The sequence below is a fragment of the Bombina bombina genome, chromosome 3 (genome assembly GCF_027579735.1).
Source record: "Bombina bombina isolate aBomBom1 chromosome 3, aBomBom1.pri, whole genome shotgun sequence".
In the NCBI taxonomy this organism is placed as follows: domain Eukaryota; kingdom Metazoa; phylum Chordata; class Amphibia; order Anura; family Bombinatoridae; genus Bombina; species Bombina bombina.
Window position 1 is genome coordinate 810,073,754 of NC_069501.1, and position 21,645 is coordinate 810,095,398.

The window sequence follows — 21,645 nt, forward strand, 5'->3', positions numbered from 1 at the left end:
TATAACAAAGTATTCAGATGAACTTTTGATATTGGCCAAATACTTATTTTCCACCATAATATGCAAGTAAATTCTTTCCAAATCAGACAATCTGATTGTCTGGATTTGTTTCCACATTTTGTCTCTCATAGTTAAGGTATACCTATGATGAAAATTACAGGCCTCTCTCATCTTCTTAAGTGGGAGAACTTGCACAATTGGTGGCTGACTAAATACTTTTTTGCCCCACTGTATATTCTGCCATCTGGAATTATAAATACAAAATCGAATTCTAAATAATATATTTTTTTAAATTTCTAAATCTTATTTTTCAAAATAATTTTCGTAAACTTACCCTCATAACTTGAATTTCCCGCACTTTTTTTAAAATTACCTCAAAATATTTATAGTTTAGCAATTGCTTATTCAGACACTCTTTGATCATGTAATTTTGAATCATTGCACACTTTTAAATAAAGTTTTAAGGTGAAAATATACGCAATCATCCATCGCTATTTCGATATAAACATCATAAATTTATTTGTGACTATTCGTAACTGCAATCATTGATAAAAGTACCTTTTTTATGACGCAAAATCTTCTATGCTGCTTTCCTAAGGAAACTGAAAATACGATTTGCATTTTCAAAAGCAAAACAAGTGTATAAAAATTCAGAAAATATTAACAACAATGGTAAGTAAATGTAATCAAACATATTATATATTTATTATATACTAGCCGATAAGCCTGCCCAAAGGGCAGTCTAAATTTTGTTTAAACTACAGATGTAGAAACAACCAATTTTGTAACTCTTTTTTATATAAATAAGTGGGAAAGCCTGCCCAGAGGGCAGTCTTTTGTGGTGACGGAACCAACCTGCCATTTTTGGAAGGTCAGTCTATTGTGGTGACAGAACCACCCTGCCATTTTCGGAATCCACCTGGATTCTTTCACCACCCTGCCATCCCGGTGGATTCAAAAAATGGCAGGGTGGTGAAAGGAGCTGCATCCAGGTGGATTCTTTCACCACCCTGCCATTTTTAGAATCCACCTGGATTCAGCTTATGCTGCATCCAGGTAGATTCTTTCACCACCCTGCCATCCAGGTGGATTCCAAAAATGATAGGGTGGTGAAAGGAGCTGCATTCAGGTGGATTCTTTCACCACCCTACCATTTTTGGAATCCACCTGGATGCAGCTTACGCTGCATCCAGGTGGATTCTTTTACCACCCTGCCATCCAGGTGGATTCTTTCACAACCCCTTTTGCTCTCTCCCCCCTCTCTTTTGCTCTCTCTTCCCCCTATCTTTTGCCCTCTCTCTCCCCCTCACTTTTGCTCTCTCTCTCCCCCTCTCTTTTGCTCTCCCTCTCTTTTGCTCTCCCTCTCCCGCTCTTTTGCTCTCCCTCTCCCCCTCTCTTTTGCTCTCCCTCTCCCCCCTCTCTTTTGCTCTCCCTCTCCCCTCTCTTTTGGTCTCTCACTCCCCCCTCTTTTGCTTGTTTGCTCTCTCTCTCCTCCTCTCTTTTGCTCTCTCCCCTCTCTTTTGCTCTCTCTCCCCTCTCTTTTGCTCTCTCCCCTCTCTTTTATTCTCTCTCTCCCCTCTCTTCTGCTCTCTCTCCCCTCTCTTTTGCTCTCTCTCTCCCCTCTCTTTTACTCTCTCTCTCCCCTCTCTTTTGCTCTCTCTCCCTCCTCTCTTTTGCTCTCTCTCCCCCCTCCATTTGCTCTCTCTCCCCCCTTCATTTGCTCTATCTCTCCCCTCTCTTTTGCTCTCTCTCCTCTCTCCATTTGCTCCCTTCCCCCTCTCTTTTGCTCTCTCTCTCCCCCTCTCTTTTGCTCTCTCTCTCCCCCTCTCTTTTGCTGTCTCTCTTCCCCTCTCTTTTGCTCTCTCTCCCCCACTATTTTTGCTCTCTCTCTTTTGTTCTCTCTCCCTCTCTCTTTTGCGCTCTCTCTCCCCCTCTCTTTTGCGCTCTCTCTCCCTCTCTTTTGCTCTCCCCCTCTCTTTTGCTCTCCCTCTCCCCCCTCTCTTTTGCTCTCCCTCTCCCCCCTCTCTTTTGCTCTCCCTCTCCCCTCTCTTTTGGTCTCTCACTCCCCCCTCTTTTGCTTGTTTGCTCTCTCTCTCCTCCTCTCTTTTGCTCTCTCCCCTCTCTTTTGCTCTCTCTCCCCTCTCTTTTGCTCTCTCCCCTCTCTTTTATTCTCTCTCTCCCCTCTCTTCTGCTCTCTCTCCCCTCTCTTTTGCTCTCTCTCTCCCCTCTCTTTTACTCTCTCTCTCCCCTCTCTTTTGCTCTCTCTCCCTCTTCTCTTTTGCTCTCTCTCCCCCCTCCATTTGCTCTCTCTCCCCCCTTCATTTGCTCTATCTCTCCCCTCTCTTTTGCTCTCTCTCCTCTCTCCATTTGCTCCCTTCCCCCTCTCTTTTGCTCTCTCTCTCCCCCTCTCTTTTGCTCTCTCTCTCCCCCTCTCTTTTGCTGTCTCTCTCCCCCTCTCTTTTGCTCTCTCTCCCCCACTATTTTTGCTCTCTCTCTTTTGTTCTCTCTCCCTCTCTCTTTTGCGCTCTCTCTCCCCCTCTCTTTTGCGCTCTCTCTCCCTCTCTTTTGCTCTCCCCCTCTCTTTTGCTCTCCCTCCCCCATTTCATTTGCTCTCTCCCCTCTCATTTGCTCTCTGTCCCCCTCTAATTTGCTCTCTCTCTCCCCTCCCTCTCATTTGCTCTCTCTCTCCCCCTCTCTTTTGCTCTCTCCCCTCTCTATTGTTCTCTCTCACCCCTATCTTTTGCTCTCCCTCTCCCCTCTCTTTTGCTCTCTCCTCCCTCTCTTTTGCTCTCTCTCCCCCTCTCTTTTGCTCTCTCTCCCACCTTTCTTTTTCTCTCCCCCTCTCTTTTGCTCTCTCTCCCCCTCTCATTTGCTCTCTCTTCCCTCTCTTTTATGCTTTTGCTCTCCCTCTCTTTTGCTCCCTCTCCACTCTTTTGCTCTCTCTCCCCTCTTTTGCTCTCTCCCCCTCTCTTTTCCTTTCTTCCCCCTTCTCTTTTGCTCTCTCTCACCCTTCTCTATCTTCCCCCTCTTTTGCTCTCTCTCACCCCTCTTGTGCAGTACAGCGGTTCAACCCCTTGCTCTCTCTCTATCCCCCCTCTCTTTTGCTCTTTCCTCCCTCTCTTTTGCTCTCTCTCTCCCCCTCTCTTCTGATCTCTCCCCCCTCTCTTTTGCTCTCTCACCGCCCTCTCTTTTGCACTCTCTTCCCCCCTCTCTTTTGCACTCTCCCCCTCTCTTTTGTGCTCTCTCTCTCCCCTCTCTTTTGCTCTCTCTCCCTCTCTCTTTTGCTGTCTCTCCTCCTCTCTTTTGCTTTATCTACAACCCTCTTTTGCTCCCTCTCTCCCCCCTTTCTTTTGCTCTCTCCCCCCATCTCTTTTGCTGTCTCTCTCCCTCTCTTTTGCTCTCTCTCTCCTCCTCTCTTTTGCTCTCTTCCTGTCTCTCCCCTCTCAAAAGAGAGGGGGAGAAAGGGGAAAAGAGAGGGGAGAGAGAGCAAAAGAGAGGGGGAGAGGGGGAGAGCGAGAGAGCTCTTTTGCTCTCTCTCCCCTCTCTTTACCCCTTTCTCCCCCTGTCTTTTGCTGTCTCTCTCCTCTCTTTTGCTATCTCTCCCCTTTCTTTTGCTCTCTCTCCCCTCTCTTTTATTTTCTCTCTCCCCCTCTCTTTTGCTCTCTCTCCTCTCTTATGCTCTCTCCCCCTCTTTTGATCTCTCTCTTTCCCCCCTCTCCCCCCCCCCTCTTTCCCCCCTCTCTCTCCCCTCTCTCCCTCTCTCTTTTGCTGTCTCTCTCCCTATCTTTTGCTGTCTCTCCCCTCTCTTCTGTTCTCTATCTCCCCTCTCTTTTTCTCTCTCTCTCCCCTCTCTCTTTCCTTCCTCTCTTTTGCGCTCTCTTTTCCCCTCTCTTTTGCTCTCTCTCCCCTCTCTTTTGCACCCCTCCCCTCTCTTTTGCACTCTCCCCCTCTCTTTTGCTGTTTCTCTCCCTCTCTTTTGCTCTCTATATCCCCCCTCTTTTGCTCTCTCTCTCCCCTTCTCTCTTTTGCTCTCTCCCCCCTCTCTTTTGCTGTCTCTTTCCCTCTCTTTTGCTGCTCTCTCTCTATCCCCCCTCTTTTGAGCTCTCTCCCAGCCCTGCCCGGCTCTGCCCGGCTCTGCCCACTGCACACCCGCCCCGCCCGTGCCACGCCCGGCCCTGTCCAGCCCTGTCCAGCCCCGCCCTTGCCCCTCCGGCCCCATCCATGTCATGCCCAGCCCCGCCCGCATCTCACACCCGGTCCAGATGCCAGGAGGTCAGTATGTAGAAGGCCAGGTGTGTTTGTCCTCATGCAGTCTCTACTGCGCATGACAGCTTCGGACAAACACACTTGACCTTTTATATTACATGTCCCTTTAATACACGTGAGAAAATATGTAATGTGTTGTATGGTGATACTAGAACCTTACGATCCTAAAGAGGTGTGCTAGTGTTATGGGAGATAAAGTAGTGAGCAGAGTCCGGCAGCACTCTTGGTCGTATCTGTAGAGATAGAGGTTCCTGTATAGACAAAAAATAGAAGAGGCTCGTTGGAGACCAGACTGCCTGTAGAAGATGATCCACCCTCCAGAAATCTACTCACATACGCGGCGGCACAACCAGAGTGCCTAACCAGGCGGTATGGGACCAAGGAGTTGCCCGAAAGACTCAGGCGAAACGCCCACAAACCAGCGTCAGATTGCGTGGATGATACCAGCGACCACCCGCACAGGGTGCCTTCGGAGGATCGGAACACACTGATGAAATGGCAATTGTATATTCTGAGAAACGTGTTGCTGTTGTTTCAGTGTGTTGATTAAAATTCACACTTTTTATTACTACTTACCCCGTTCCTTCATTGGTCTGAAACATTGACCCCTTTTTGGCCCCTGATATTTGGGCGCTGTTGGCCTCATACACCACCTGGTCGACTGAAAGTCTTCAATCTTCCGATCCTCCGAAGGCACCCTGTGCGGGTGGTTGCTGGTATCTTCCATGCAATCTGACGCTGGTGAGTGGGCGTTTTGCCTGAGTCTTTCGGGCAACTCCTTGGTCCCGTACCGCCTGGTTAGGCACTCCGGTTGTGCTGCCGCGTATGTGAGTAGCTTTCTGGAGGGGAGGGATCTTCTTCTACAGGCAGTCTGGTCTCTAACGATATCACCCTATGTGGCGTCTCTTCTATTTTTTGTCTAATGTGTTGTATGGTGTATAACTCAAGAAAATCAAGAGAAAAAATGTAAACTTTCTTTTTTATTAACCTTCAAACAATAAAGAAATTAAACAAACATAAGAAATTAATGTGGATGATAAAATGGTCCACCACGTGTTTTAACACCAGAATACAATGCCCTTCCCTCCTCCCTTCTTTCTCTGAACATCATAGCACGTTGTTGTTTTTGGTTTTCAATAATTCTTGCTAAAAGTCTTTTGATTTTTTGATTCTTTAAATTATTCTTTCTTAAATGGTGAAGCATTGAGTCTTTCAAAACTGTAACATTACTGTTTATGTTTTCTAGCAAATCACACATTTTCTCAAATGTATTCTCATCACGTTTTCCTGTTAGAAATTCAAAGAAGTATCATATTAAAATACCTTTTAAATTTAATTTCAATAAGCATAAAATTAAAATATTGTTTGGATAAAGAAAATAATAAAACATTAATTGAAAGTTCATGTGTTAAAAATAAAAAAACTACCCTGTCGTTGGACGCTGAGAAAGCCTTCGACAGGGTGGACTGGGGGTATATGTTTGCTGTGTTACGAAGGTTTGGACTTCCGGAGTCTTTTATCAAATCTATAACAGCGTTATATTCTAACCCATCGGCAATGATTAAAGGACTAGGATTCTGTTCAGAGCCATTTACAATCACCAATGGTACGAGACAGGGATGTCCCTTGTCTCCCCTTGTCTTTGTCCTCGTTATGGAACCGTTGGCTGAAGCTATTCGATCATGCTCCCAGATTAGAGGGGTCGAGGTCCATCATACCGAGCAGAAAATTGCACTGTTCGCAGATGATGTGACGGTCCTTACGTCTGACCCTCTTACTTCACTGCCTCATCTGTTCTCTTTACTAGAGAGATTCACTCTAGTCAGCTTTTATAAACTCAATGTTCTTAAAACGGAGGCGTATGCCATGAATATCCCGGAGGATTCCCTTGCTATCCTCCGAAAGCAGTATAAATTTCTATGGTCGACGCTATATATTAAACACTTGGGTGTCTACCTATCTCATCTTATACCAACCATAATTGAGCTTAATTTCTCGCCATTGTTGAAGGCCATTGAAAAATCTACAGAAACATGGAATGTCCCCTCACTATCTTGGCTGGGGCGAATAGCCGCGTTTAAAATGAGCCTCCTCCCCAAATTGACGTACCTTTTTCGCTCTCTGACAATCCCAATCCCCAGATCTATAATTCATAAACTCCAACAGCACTGCAATAAGTTTATTTGGCGTAATAAGGCCCCTAGAACTGCTACACATATCCTACAACAGCCCATACTGGCGGGAGGGGCAGCGGCCCCCAGTATACTGAGATACCATGAAGCCGCAAGATTATCCCAAGTGACCCAATGGGGCTCAACTTTAGATAGTAAATGGGCTGCTATTGAACAGGCATCGATCCCAGAAGGATACACTCTGAGAGATCTCATTTGGATCCCCAAACATACTAGGCCACCGTCTCTTTCTACTAACTTCATCATAAAGTCAAACCTGAAGTTTTGGGACAAAATTCATAATCTGCCTGGTATCGCCCCACATCCATCGCCAATTCATTCCCTTAGAGGATTACTACTGTCACTGTTTGATATGCATCCAAACATTTGGGCTAACATGGGCCTGGTTAAGATTGCGGACCTCTATGTTGATGATAAACTGCCCACTCTCCACGTCTTCCTTCGAGAGTTTAATCCACCCCCAATCTTACATTTCGAATTTTGGAGGCTGTGCAGTTTCCTCAGATCCTGGGGCTTTACCAAAGACCCATTGAGACCCAAAACTAAATGGGAGGCGAGATGGGTTTCAACACTTCCACCTAAGAGATTACTGTCTCTATCATATTTAGATATCTTAAACCCCCCGTTTTTTTCTAAATCTCCTCCAATAAGGCAATGGGAATCCTCTTTGGCTCTCACCCACGACCCACAGGTGTGGAGAAATGCAACCCTACTAACCAGGAAAGCCATACATTGCACAACTCTATATGAGTTGTTCCTCAAAGTTCTTTTACAATGGCATATGACTCCTATCCGCCTGTTTAAGATATCATCTGTCAACTCCCCTAAATGTTGGAGAGACTGCGAGGCGTTGGGGACACCTCAACACATCTGGTGGTCCTGCCCGCAGGTCCAGCCCCTTTGGCAGCAAGCCACCAAGTACTGTAACTCTAGGAGTGTTCAAATATCGCTATCCCCAAGCATGGGTTTATTCCATATACTACCCACACATCTGACAATGCCACAAAAGTTGTTCTGTATCTACTTATTCCTTGCCATAAAATTGGCAATAGCTCGTAAGTGGCTGCAGCGAACCCCTCCCACCTGGGACCAGGTGGTAGACATACTACGGTATGTGAGAACTATGGAATCCTATGTTTCTCACATACATGGATCGGAGAACCTCCAGATCATGATCTGGTCATATGGTCCGGAATAATTTCTGCTTACACACCTTACCCTCCCTCTGCCTCTGTATGAATACTCAGGTTATACCCCACATCCCCTATCTACTTCCCCTACTCCTACTCCCTTCCTTAATATGAAACCCTCTATCCCGCCCTATCCCTAGAAATTTATTTATTTATTTATTTATTTTTTTTTCTTTTCTTGCTTTCTTCCTTTTTTTTTCAAGGCTCAGCACGGTCTTGAAAAGATCAGTTCAGTATCCTACTCCTATACTCACAATGGATACATTATGGTGTTGGTAATGACAGCTCTCTCATGGTCTCACACACTATGTACCTAATGCTATCATACCCGGACTAAGGGACAGTAAATTGTCCTCTTGTATAAGATAGATTGTGATGATCCCTCTCAGATGATCCAGAGGAGACTAGATTAACCATAGACACTGGTTTATATTGTTTTGCATATCCCTCTGGAAAGAATTTATAAAGGAAAAAATGTAAAAATGTAATACATAGAAATTGTGACATTATGCATTGATATTATCTGTAAAATCTACCATTGTTGATGTTATTGCATTTCTTTGAATAAAAACCATTTAAAAAAAAAAAAAAAAAAAAAAAAAAAAAAACTGTGTGACAAAAAAACTTAAATTATTTTGTTTAATATAAAAACATACACCATATGATTCGCACATTTAACACACATACATGTCTCGCCACCCATTCTTTGGCGAATTAACATTATTTACAATATTTATTTCATTTAACAAATGTAACTATATAACGTAATTAGACAATATACTAGAACTGTAGTTTTAAATTTTAAAATATGCAAACACAAACAAAAATAAAGTGATTAATTTAAATTACGAAGCGACGCGATGATATATCGAAACCCATTTTGAAGTTCGTGAAATGATATAAAGAGGTGAAGCCAATAGTTTACTATTGACAGCTTATCGCGTAACGTATTGTTTACAATGGACTGTCCACTATACGATCATTACACAAGGCGTGAAATATGCAAGATAGGCGAGTCAGAAATACGCATTTCTTGCCGGCAATGAAAAGCTATCTATCATCGACCCCTAAGTGTAGTTTAAAAGGCAACACTTTAATGATTACAAAACCAGAACACTCACACTTTGCAACCTCCATAAATATGAGGTATATGTAGCACATATCACACAGTACTAATGGTACCATCAGGTGGATCCTTCACCGGTTGGTATCAGAGTCTTTTCAGTCCCTCTTAGTCACTTTCCAAGATAGCAAGGCATGGTTCACCAGTATCCCTTCTTATGCACTGTGCAAATCGTCTCTTTTAGAACCCACACACACCGTATGTTATCTGTTTCAAACTGCAGGCATCTGAAAAAGAATTGGAAGCATGGCGGGATGGGCGTGGCCTAACACATTTTGTAGGACCCTTCCTATACACATAAAATAGAATAGATGTCAGAATGAAAATAATGATAGAGGTAGGATTCAAAGAATTATGGTCCTGCCAGACAGAAATAGAAGTTATCATATTAATGGAAAAGATATGTCCAAGAAAAATCCACAGAGAGAAAATAAGAGAATAATGGGGAGTAAGAATGGTAACAACAGGGAAATTATTAAAAATAAAGGGGAATATAAGGAATATCCCAAGAAATAGTTTGGTAATGAAAAGAAAATTTCCAATATATATCAGGAGCTGGGGGCCAGACCAAAGCTGAGAAAGAAGAAAAAAGAGTGTCAGTGAAGAGTAATGTAATAAAATATGAAGTTACTTTAATAGTATAGGCTCCAGAGGCAGAAAGAGAGAATCGATAGAGAAATTAAGGAATATAAAAAGGTCCATAAGAGACACAGTGTAAGGTGTATAGGAGGAAAGATGGTCCGAGCCAAAGAGAAAAGAAAGAGGAAGGCCCTCTTGAATGAACATCAACAAAACATCTTCAATATCTCCACTAAGAACCTAACAGGCTCTGAGGAGAGTTTATTGAAAGAAGCATTTATTTTACCCCTACAGTGAACCTCAATACCTTTGAACTATATAAGAGGGACAATTTATGAATGTGCGAGCGGACATGATACGATGTAGCGTATGCTGTCGGCATTTATCATTGCACTAGCAGTTCTTGTGAACTGCTGGTGCAATGCTGCCCCCTATCAGCCACTAGCAGGGGGTGTCAAGCAACCCGATCATATTCGATCGGGTTGATTTCTGTCTACCGCCTCAGAGCAGGCGCACAGGTTATGGAGCAGTGGTCTTTAGACCGCTGCTTCATAACTTCTGTTTCCGTTGAGACTGAAACTCTGTACGGAGCTTGATAAATTGACCCCATAGACTCACATAAGTTTATTTAGAAATTAATTTTGAAACTTTTTTTAACTTGTAAAAAACAAGAAATGAAAACAATGAGATAGAGGATGTCGCATTATCAAAACAGAACAAATTGTTCTGCCAAAAGGTGTTGGAGGCATTAGAAACTAAGGGTTCTAATGAGGTACTTGAGAATATAGACATTAATGGTGATATTTTGAAAATCCTATATGAGCTATAGAAAGAGTCTGCAATCCTACCAGTGAGTCACACAGATCTAAAACCAAGATCTACTTTACTTACATCTCATGCACAGGATAATTATATCCACATTTATTCTAAGTTACTATGTAAAGAGTTATTGGGGCCAAATTACTAAGCTGTGGACACTGTTGTTTTCCTGCGAGCCTCCAGGCTCTCCGGAAATGTAAGTTAAAAAGCAGCAGTCTTAAGACCACTGCTCCTTAACTCGTCCGCCACCTCTTAGGCGGCGGATAGCAATCAGCCAGATCGGATACGATCGGGTTGATTGACATCCCCTGCTAGCTGGGAATATGCAGGGGCTGGTATTGCACAAGCATTTCACAAGGAATGCTTGTGCAATGATAAATACCGAAAGTGTATGCTGTCGGCATTTATCGATGTAGGGTGGACATGATCCGCTACAGTGGATCATTTCTGCCCGAACATAATAAATCGACCCCGATATGTGAAAAAATCAAGAATTGACAGGAATAATAATTTGACTATGCAAGAACAAAAAGTCATTGGAGTCATTAATGTAGTTTTACCAGTTCCTGTGCTATTCTAATTTACCGGAGAACGTAAAAGTGGTTGAGTTACAGTGATTAAGTTACATATGAACTATATATGTTGAAAAAGGTTAGACAGATTATCAGGGTGCTTCCATAAGGCAAAAATGGTGGTTGCTTTATTGTGACCCTGTGGGTAGGAGGCTGTAGGGTTGTGCTACAGCAGGACTTAAAATATTAATTTACTTTTTTTTTGTCTATTTCTTTAATGATCACCGGCTTCCTGTGGCTTGCCAAAATAGTACTCAAGAGAGATGGGAGGGCACCTTTGTGCTTAAAAAAAATGTGCACTTTGTTGTTAATTAGTTTTTTGTATTAATGTAGTAGATGCCATAGAGTACACATTTGCACAGGTGAAGAGGGGTACGCTATGCTGTATAACCAATGGTATGAGCCTTTTTACACAGCCAACAATGATATGGATCTTTTTGTTTAAACAATGTTAATATGTATCAGATGGATGAGAATTAAAACTGAGAATCCAACAAAAATTGACATATACAAAGGATGTTTCGCAGTGAAATTGCCAGTTTACAGAAATGTTGATGCATCCAGATATAAGCAAAATTAACTACTGAAATGTTTTAACATCTGTGTTTCCTTAATATAGTTTAATACAAGTTAGTTTTCCACATTAAAATAAATAATATATATATATTATTAATTAATGCTGTGTATTTATAAATACTTGATTTTTCTTTCAAATCATGCATATTTGTTAGGATTCCAGAATTCAAAATGTCAGTAAAAGGCCTTGGAAAGAAAATACATGTATCATTTATTAAATAAAATCAAGAGGGACTGACACATTAAGTTGCTGAGTGGATATGTTTGATCTGTTTGCACTAAATATGACGGGAAAAAAATTTGCCTTACAATTTTATAAGCAATGGGACCTCCAGCAGAAATGTATAAATGAATATACAGAATAAATGATAAATCAATTTTGTAAATAGATCCAGTGCTTCCATGCTAGAATATGACCAGAGATTGCTTGCTGACAGACAATGACATAACAGCAGAAACCGACAGATCATTTTACAATGAAGAGATTCAAAATTTGGATTTTCACCAAACAAATAATCTTGATAGGAAAATTAAATCCTTTAAAAAAACCATCTCAGGCCTAGTCTACAAGTAGAGAACTATTAATAGCATAAGTTGAGCTATCCATATTGTGACCCTGCTCTAAGAATAGCGCATAATCAGGTCTTAATTGTGAATGGTAAAATAGTTTTAACAGAGATTGTTAGCGAGGCCGTCATTAGTATTTAGCGTTCCCTATACTTTCAATGAATAGAGCAGGGCACACTATCATCGCTCATTTTACAAATGATGAGTTATGTGTTGCGTACAAGCAAAACACATAGGGTCATATTACAAGTGGAGCGCTATTCAACACTCCCGCTCGAGTGCTAGAAGTAAACTTTTTGCATATGTCAGGTTGCGCTACAGATATATATATATATATAGGAATATCTATTTTTAAATACTTAGAACATATTCTGCTATGTGCAGAACATTGGAATGTGAAATATTTAAAGTAAATGCAGAGTATAAAACTTTATTGAATATTGCATAAATATGTTTTTACATGTCTTCATCTAATTAACTACAAAGGGCACCAATGCACTAATATTTAAATGCATTTACTTTCAACTTGTAATATGGGTGCAATTTAACTTGCATGCAAATGAACGCAAAAACCTGATATCGCTCGCACACAAACGATAGCGATCCACTTGTAATCTGGCACATAATAGCTCTGAAAAATGTAGTACATTGAAGTAAAGTGTGTTAGGGCTAAAGTGAAAGTAGAACAAAACACACGTATGATATGTTAAAGTATTTCACAGACATATATACATATTAAAGGTAATATATATATATATATATATATATATATATATATATATATATATATATATATATATATATATATATATATATATATATATATATATATATTTGCAAGAAAAAGTATGTGAACCCTTTGGAATGATATGAATGTCTGCACAAATTGGTCATATGTGATCTGATCATCATCTAAGTCACAACAATAGACAATCACAGTCTGCTTAAACTAATAACACACAGAGAATGAAATGTTGCCATGTTTTTATTGAACACACCATGTAAACATTCACAGTGCAGGTGGAAAAAGTATGTGAACCCCTAGACTAATGACATCTCCAAGAGCTAATTGGAGTGAGATGTCAGCCAACTGGAGTCCAATCAATGAGATGAGATTGGAGGTGTTGGTTACAGCTGCCCTGCCCTATAAAAAACACACACCAGTTCTGGGTTTGCTTTTCACAAGAAGCATTGCCTGATGTGAATGATGCCTCGCACAAAAGAGCTCTCAGAAGACCTACGATTAAGAATTGTTGACTTGCATAAAGCTGGAAAGGGTTATAAAAGTATCTCCAAAAGCCTTGCTGTTCATCAGTCCACGGTAAGACAAATTGTCTATAAATGGAGAAAGTTCAGCACTGCTGCTACTCTCCCTAGAAGTGGCCGTCATGCAAAGATGACTGCAAGAGCTAAAGACTTACAAAAGTCACTGGCAAATGCTAACATCCCTGTTAGTGAATCTACAATATGTAAAGCACTAAACAAGAATGGATTTCATGGGAGGATACCACAGAGGAAGCCACTGCTGTCCAAACAAAACATTGCTGCACGTTTACAGTTTGCACAAGAGCACCTGGATGTTCCACAGCAGTACTGGCAAAATATTCTGTGGACAGATGAAACCAAAGTTGAGTTGTTTGGAAGAAACACATAACACTATGTGTGGCGAAAAAGAGGCACAGCACACCAACATCAAAACCTCATCCCAACTGTGAAGTATGGTAGTGGGGGCATCATGGTTTGGGGCTGCTTTGCTGCATCAGGGCCTGGACGGATTGCTATCATCGAAGGAAAAATAAATTCCCAAGTTTATCAAGACATTTTGCAGGAGAACTTAAGGCCATCTGTCTACCAGCTGAAGCTCAACAGAAGATGGGTGTTGCAACAGGACAATGACCCAAAGCATAGAAGTAAATCAACAACAGAATGGCTTAAAGAGAAGAAAATATGCCTTCAACCCGATTGAGATGCTGTGGCATGACCTCAAGAAAGCGATTCACAACAGACATCCCAAGAATATTGCTGAACTGAAACAGTTCTGTAAAGAGGAATGGTCAATAATTACTCCTGACCGTTGTGCACGTCTGATCTGCAACTACAGGAAATGTTTAGTTGAAGTTATTGCTGCCAAAGGAGGTTCAACCAGTTATTAAATCCAAGGGTTCACATACTTTTTCCACCTGCACTGTGAATGTTTACATGGTGTGTTCAATAAAAACATGGCAACATTTCATTCTTTGTGTGTTATTAGTTTAAGCAGACTGTGATTGTCTATTGTTGTGACTTAGATGATGATCAGATCACATTTTAGGACCAATTTGTGCAGAGATCCATATCATTCCAAAGGGTTAACATACTTTTTCTTGTAACTGTATATATATATATGTATGTATTTTATTAATAAAAATGTTTTAACAGTGATTTAAAGGGATATGGTATATAACAATGTGCTGAACTAGGAATGGCTCAAAGGTATATATAGACAGTATATATATATATATATATATATATATATATATATATATATATTTATATATATATATATACAGGCATACCCCGCTTTACAGACCTTCACTTTACGGACACTCGCGAGTACGTACATAGCTATTACGGACCCTCTCTTTACGGACACTCGCGAGAACGGACAAAACCCGCCCCTGCGCACATGAAACAGTTAGTCTCTATGGTTCAGGAAGAGGTTGCCGCGCGCCAGGAAGATGTTGCTGCGCACCAGGAAGAGGTGGGGTTTCCGCTCACTGTGTAGAAGCCGCGCACTTTGCAAGTAAAAAAGTGAAGTTAAAAAGTGAATCGTGTATAGAAGATTCCTGCACCCAAATTGCTATTTTATTCCTGCCATAATACTGCACTGTACCACTACTGTACATAGAACTTTGGGGAACATATACTGTATACAGTACTGATTGTAACACGCTTGGCACACACTGTGTATAGAAGATTCCTGCACCCAAATTGCTATTTTATTCCTGCCATAATACTGCACTGTACCACTACTTGAACATAGAACTTTGGGGAACATATACAGTACTGTATACAGTACACGTACAGTACTGATTGTAACTCGCTTGGCACACAGTACAAATGTACCTTTACCTAGAGCTGATAATGGCAGATAAAAAGAAATGCCGTAAATCTATTACCTTGGATATGAAGCTTAAAATTATTAGATTGTATGATGAAGGTGTAATTCAAGCTGAAATAGGCCGAAAGCTAGGCTTCACTAGGACCACAATTAACACAGTCATGAAGAACAGAGAAAAAATTGTTGCAGAAGTTAAAAGTGCTACACCTGTTAACACCACAACAATTCGAAAAAGGGATAGCATTGTTGCAGACATGGAGAGACTCCTAATACTTTGGATAGAAAATCAGAAAACACGCCATGTTCCTGTAAACCAGGCAATTATACAAAGTAAAGCCTTAAGCTTATTCAATGACCTGAAGGCTAAGAAAGGTGAAGCAGCAAAGGATGCTGAATTTGTTGCAAGCCGTGGACGGTTTGATAGGTTTAAGAAGAGGTCTAATCTACATAACATCAAAGTACAAGGAGAGGCAGCTGCTGCAGATACTGAGGCTGCAGAAAGCTATCCAAGTGAATTTGCAAAAATTATTGAAGATGGAGGCTACTCCATGGATCAAATTTTTTATGTGGATGAGACTGGTCTATTCTGGAAGAAGATGCCTGCAAGAACCTTCATTGCAAGACAGGAAAAATCAATGCCAGGCTACAAGCCAGCTAAAGATAGAATAACCCTTCTGTTAGGTGGCAATGCTTCTGGTACCTTAAAGCTAAAGCCTTTGTTTATTTACCGTTTTCAAAATCCAAGAGCTTTGAAGAACTACGTTAAAACTAGACTTCCAGTGCATTGGAGGGCAAATAAAAAAGCATGGGTAACTGCAGCCCTTTTTGAGGATTGGTTTGACACCTGCTTTGTTCCAGAGGTGAAAGCTTATTGCAAGGACAATAATATCCCTTTCAAGATTTTGCTGCTTGTTGATAATGCTCCTGGACACCCTCGAACGCTAGATGAGCTCAACCCTAACATTAGAGTGGAATTCCTACCACCAAATACCACCTCATTACTGCAGCCCATGGATCAATGTGTCATAGCTGCCTTCAAGTTAAACTACTTAAAAAGAACATTCAGTAAGTGTATTGCAGCAATAGACAAAGAAGAAGGTGCAGGGCAAGAAGTCCTATCGAAATTCTGGAAAAGCTACAACATCTTGGATTGCATTAAAACTATAAGAGATGCTTGGAATGACATAAAGGATACCACAATGAAAAGGGCCTTGAAAAAGTTATGCCCACAGTTAGCTGATGATTCTGTAGCTAATGTTACTGAAAATATTGTAGAGATGGCAAGGCAGTTAGAGCTGGAAGTAGAGCCAGAAGATGTTGCTGAACAGCTTGCGTCCCATACTGAGCCCCTCAGCAATGAAGATCTTCTAGAACTTGAAGAGGAGAGAGAAGAAGAAGAAGATGTGCAAAATGGGGTTGAGACCATTGAACAGCCTGAAGGCTTAACTTCAAAAATTCTCTTTCAAGCTTTCCGTCATCTTGATAGCGCCATGGCTCTTTTTGAAAAGCATGATAGGGACTTTGAAAGAAGCTTCACAGTCAATGGTAACATTTCAGGGGCTTATTCCTGTTACAAAGAAATCTACAGAGAAAAGAAGAGAGCTACACTTCAAACCTCCATAGAGACTTACTTTTCTAAAAGTCCATCAGCACGCAGATCATCATCATCGACAGACAGTCATTTGGATACCAGATCATCAACTGACAGTCCATTTCCAGCTCTGGCATCACCACCCAGTCCTGCTCCTTCTCTTATTGCTACTTGTAGTACACCCAATTCGCCAGCAAGAAAGCGTCTCGCCTTTGAAGAGTTGACTTGTGAAACAGAAGACACCAGTATGACTTCATCCTTACTAGAATAAATGCTTATAGCTGATCCTAAGCTTAGAAAATGTTGTGTTTATTTTGCAATACTGTACTGTACAGTAAAGATGTTCTCTTGCCCTAAGCTGATCCTAAGCTTACAAAATGTTGTGTTTATTTTGCAATACAGTACAGTACTGTACAGTAAATATGTTCTCTTGCCCTAAGCTGATCCTAAGCTTACAAAATGTTGTGTTTATTTTGCAATACAGTACAGTAAATATGTTCTCTTGTCCTAAGCTGATCCTAAGCTTAGAAAATGTTGTGTTTATTTTGCAATACAGTACAGTAAATATGTTCTCTTACCCTAAGCTGATCCTAAGCTTAGAAAATGTTGTGTTTATTTTGCAAAACTGTACAGTACAGTAATTATGTTCTCTTGTCCTAAGCTGATCCTAAGCTTAGAAAATGTTGTCTTTATTTTGCAATACAGTACAGTAAATACTGTATGTTCTGTTGCCCTAAGCTGATCCTAAGCTTAGAAAAAAATGTGTTTATTTTGCAATAAATATTTTCTTTTGGCCTAACCTTATAGTATTGTGTTTATTTTAGTTATAAATGTATTATTTATATCAGTTATGCCTATAAATGACTATTATAATGCAGTACAAGCATTGAGAAGTGAAAAAAAAGTATTGCTTCACTTTAAGTACATTTTCGTTTTACATACATGCTCTGGTCCCATTGTGTACGTAAATGTGGGGTATGCCTGTATATATATATATATATATGAGAGTATATGAGAATATCGAAATAAAGTGTATCAATATGTTTCTGTTTTGTTTCTAGTTCTGATACAACAAACCGCCAATTAAAATGAGAATTTAACTAGAGGGCAAATGTTTTTCTGTCTATAGCACATTTATTAATGCATGTACTTCATAGGACATTTTTTAAATGAAAGGTGACAAGAGATCATTAGTAGATTTGAGTTTATACTTTCATTAAAATATGGATTTAAAGTTTAAAAGTCAGTCATATGTTTGAACTATTCAGTTAACGGCTTTATTCTTGATTCGTTTTACGGAGTGCAACAAGTGTTGGTTGACCAGAGGTTTAAAATAAAAGCTTGAGTCAGTTATGTTTGGACTGAAGGAAAAGAGAAAAAAACCTGACTGGTAAATAGAGAAAGACTTTAGAGTCACTTATAAGTATTATTATACTGGGCATTTGTACACTGCTTAGCAATGAAATCACAACTGATAAAATTAATTATAAATCCCAGGTTTATTTTAAACAATTTTTTTTTTTTATCTATCTAAGCTATGGACAAATGTAGTAGAATTGCTAGCAGGGAAATACACTGACTGTGATTTCAGTGTTCAAGCATGCCATCTCTGGGAAAATCAGTAAATGGTTGGATGGTTTTTTTTTTTGTTTTTTTTTGCAACAATGGTACTTAATTTTTTAGGGTAATTAAAGCATAAAAACATCTACTTGCCCTTACCTTTACCACTTAACATATACAAATGCTGTCTAAGGTTTACTGGATAACGTCATCTTTTGCAAGTGGTTAACTGTAGTACTGGAAGGAGGCAATGTGCTTGGGTGGAACTAGAAGAAAACGTCTTACAAATACAAAATATTGTGGATCAATGCTGATTAAGCAAAAAAAACCTGTCTTTAACAACTTATATAATGCTGGGACTTTGGCTATTTTGAAAAAGGTCTTACAAAAATATTTCTAATATTTACAAACCCCATTTCCATTGACCCCCAGTCCTTGGGAACTCATCAACCCCTGTATTATCACACCACACTCAAATTAGATCAGCAGTGGCAGGAAGACTATCTAATAGATCAATTTTTCAATACTCCAATCTGGTTGGTTGAATAACTTGACAGACCTTAGATACACTATTCACAGGCCTAACTGGTTGTCTTCCAACTAAGGTATTATATCCAATCTCACCATAATAGATCTAATTTGACTAGACCATTAATGTCCTTTAAAAAAGATGATGCTATTCTTCAACAATAAAAGGGAAAGTCTTTGTATTTCACCCAAAATTATTCAAGATTTTATAAATACAGCTAATCTTTCATACATATACTCTAAAAGGGAATGAGATCTCCATCTCTGTATTATCCAATATGAAATGGCAAATCATTTGAGGCATTTTGGGAAAAGGTGATCAACACATTTGTATAATCAGCACAAGTAAACTGCCAACAGAACAACTTGAGCACAGCCTCAAATCAAATAACACAAGGGCACCCCATGGCTTAGTACAGTCACAATGGGTATAAGATAAAGTGGAACAATCACGCACGCTCACAGATGTTGTGCACCTGCTGGTGTTATCAGGGCAAGCTGGAACTACTCAGCTGCCCATCTGACTATTCACCCTATAATGCTGGGATCAGTGGTAAAAAGTACTTCTGCAGAACACCATAATCCACAGGACCATATAATCCAACTTTCATTAAGTACTCAGAGCAAGTGTTGTAGAATAAAACATTAATTAAAATGAATATAAAGTTGAACGCAGTCTCATATCGCCTTCTCTCAAAAGGATTACAATTGGTGTGTTAAATAACTTTTTTGCTTGCACACTAACTGCGCACAAAGTAAACATTTATCACTGGCAAGTTAGTGCAAGTTAAAGGAAAAAGTTAGCGTGTTAGTAAATGTCCGATGCATGCTATATTCAGGACTTTGGATACCGCTCTAAAATCTCCCCATAGACTAAAATGGAGCATACTGTAAAAAACACAACACTGCGTTAGACCAACTGCACTAAAGCTGAAGTGAGTTATGAATACTTTACATTCCAATGCTCTTCACATAAAAGAAATATTATTTTTACTTTAAAATATATATGTTTATATAATTATCTGTATATATTTTTTTAAAATATTTATCTATACCTATATATCTATATGAATATATAAAATATATATATATATATATATATATATATATATATATATATATATATATATATATATATATATATTGTATATACCTATATATATATGCTGTATAAGTGTTTACATGTGCATTTCTGTGTATATATGTATTTATATGTGCACATACATATTTACACATATAAACACATACATATACACATACAGTTGTGTTTAAAAGTTTGCATACCCTTGGAGAATTGGTAATTTATACCATTTTTAAAGAATACATGAATGAGCAGGCAAAACACATTTCTTTTATATCTTATGGGATTCAAATTCAACTGCAGGCCATAACATAATGGTACAATCATAAAACAAATCATGGCAACAAATAAAAAAATAAAATGACCCCTGTTCAAAAGTCTGCATACCCTTAGTTCTTAATACTGTGTATTGCCCCCTTTAGCATCAATGACAACATGCAATCTTTTGTAATAGTTGTTTATGAGGCCCCACATTCTTGCAGGTGGTATAGCTGCCCATTCATCTTGGTAAAATGCCTCAAGGTCATGCAAAGTCTTTGTTCACCTTGCATGAACTGCATGTTTGAGATCTCCCTAAAGTGGCTCAATGATATTAAAGTCAGGAGACTGTGATGGCCACTCCAGAACCTTAACCTTTTTCTGCTGTAACCACTGGAGGGTCACATTGGCCTTGTGCTTAGGGTCATTGTTGTGCTGGAAAGTCAAAGAGCGTCCCATGCACAGAAGAATGCAAATTGTCTGCCAGTATTTTCTGATAACATACTGCATTCATCTTGCCATTAATTTTCCCAAGATTCTCAGTGCCTTTAGAGTTCACCCCCCCCCCCCCAAAAACATAAGTGAGCCACCACCATGCTTCACAGTGGGGATGGTATTATTTTCTCTATAGGCCTTGTTGACCCCACTCCAACTATAGCGCTTATGGTTGTGACCATAATGCTCTATTTTGGTCTTGTCACTCCAATTTAAAGTGTGACAGAAGCTGTGAGGCATGTAAAGGTGTTGTTGGACATATTGTAACCGGGCTTTTTCAAAAGATCCCTGAATTTTCCACTTTTTAAAAAGTGATTGAACAGTACCGACTGTAATTTTTAAGGCTTTGGATATCTTTTTATATCCTTTTCCATCTTTATAAACTTCCATTACCTTGTTATGCAAGTCTTTTGACAGTTATTTTCTGCTCCCCATGGCTCAGTATCTAGCCTGCTCAGTGCATCAACGTGAGAGCTAGCAGACTCATTGACTATTTACAGTATACACAGAAGGTACGTAAAACAATCTTAAAGATAATAGTTTATACTGTATATATATTTATGTTAAAAATAGTCCAACGGGGAACTAAAGTGTCCAGGATAAAGTATTCTGGAAAAAATAGGTTTGCTAAAACCGGTACAAGTCGGCATTTCAATCTGGTAACGAGATGAGCGGTTACCAGATGTGGCATAATTGGTGACGTCACATGACTTCCTTACACATTTCGGAAGCGTCTATGCTCACTTCTTCAGAGAAATAATCTGTTGCCATTCTCATTGTCTATTTATCTCTCAGTCAAGAGGCAGGACTTTACTGTTTCTATACTTATTAGACCCTTGTTTAAAAGGGATATGAGAAAATAATGGAACTTCATGGTTTTTGTGTGTGCATACAAATTAATAACCTTATTATTGATTCTAAAAATGGAATTAAAAAAAATAATAAAAAAATATAATAAAAAAATATTTGTATATAGTTGAACAGCCAATAGGATTTCAGTAGCTCTCATCCTATTGGCTGTTTTGAACCGCCAATAGGATTTCAGTAGCTCTTATCCTATTGGCTGATTTGAATTTGAAGAATCAAATCAGCCAATAGGAATGCAAGGTACTCCATTTTGAAACGGCTCCCTTGCATTGAAGCTTCAG

At 39.6% G+C, this 21,645-nt stretch overlaps 1 protein-coding gene across 1 annotated transcript; it reads left to right on the forward strand.

The window, feature by feature from the left end:
* Positions 1–15,007: 15,007 nt before the first annotated feature.
* Positions 15,008–16,846, forward strand: LOC128652531 (tigger transposable element-derived protein 1-like). Its single transcript, XM_053705465.1, has 3 exons — positions 15,008–15,793; positions 15,884–16,337; positions 16,452–16,846. Exons 1-3 carry the CDS (start codon positions 15,008–15,010, stop codon positions 16,844–16,846), a joined length of 1,635 nt encoding a protein of 544 aa, XP_053561440.1.
* The last annotated feature ends 4,799 nt before the right edge of the window (positions 16,847–21,645 follow it).

Bases quoted from the DNA above. Each gene is read 5' to 3' on its own strand.
- LOC128652531 (XM_053705465.1), top strand. From the start codon at position 15,008: ATGGCAGATAAAAAGAAATGCCGTAAATCTATTACCTTGGATATGAAG. The intron at 15,794-15,883 runs GTAACTGCAGCC...ATCCCTTTCAAG, and splicing joins GGGCAAATAAAAAAGCATGG to ATTTTGCTGCTTGTTGATAA. The intron at 16,338-16,451 runs GCAATGAAGATC...TTCTCTTTCAAG, and splicing joins GTCCCATACTGAGCCCCTCA to CTTTCCGTCATCTTGATAGC.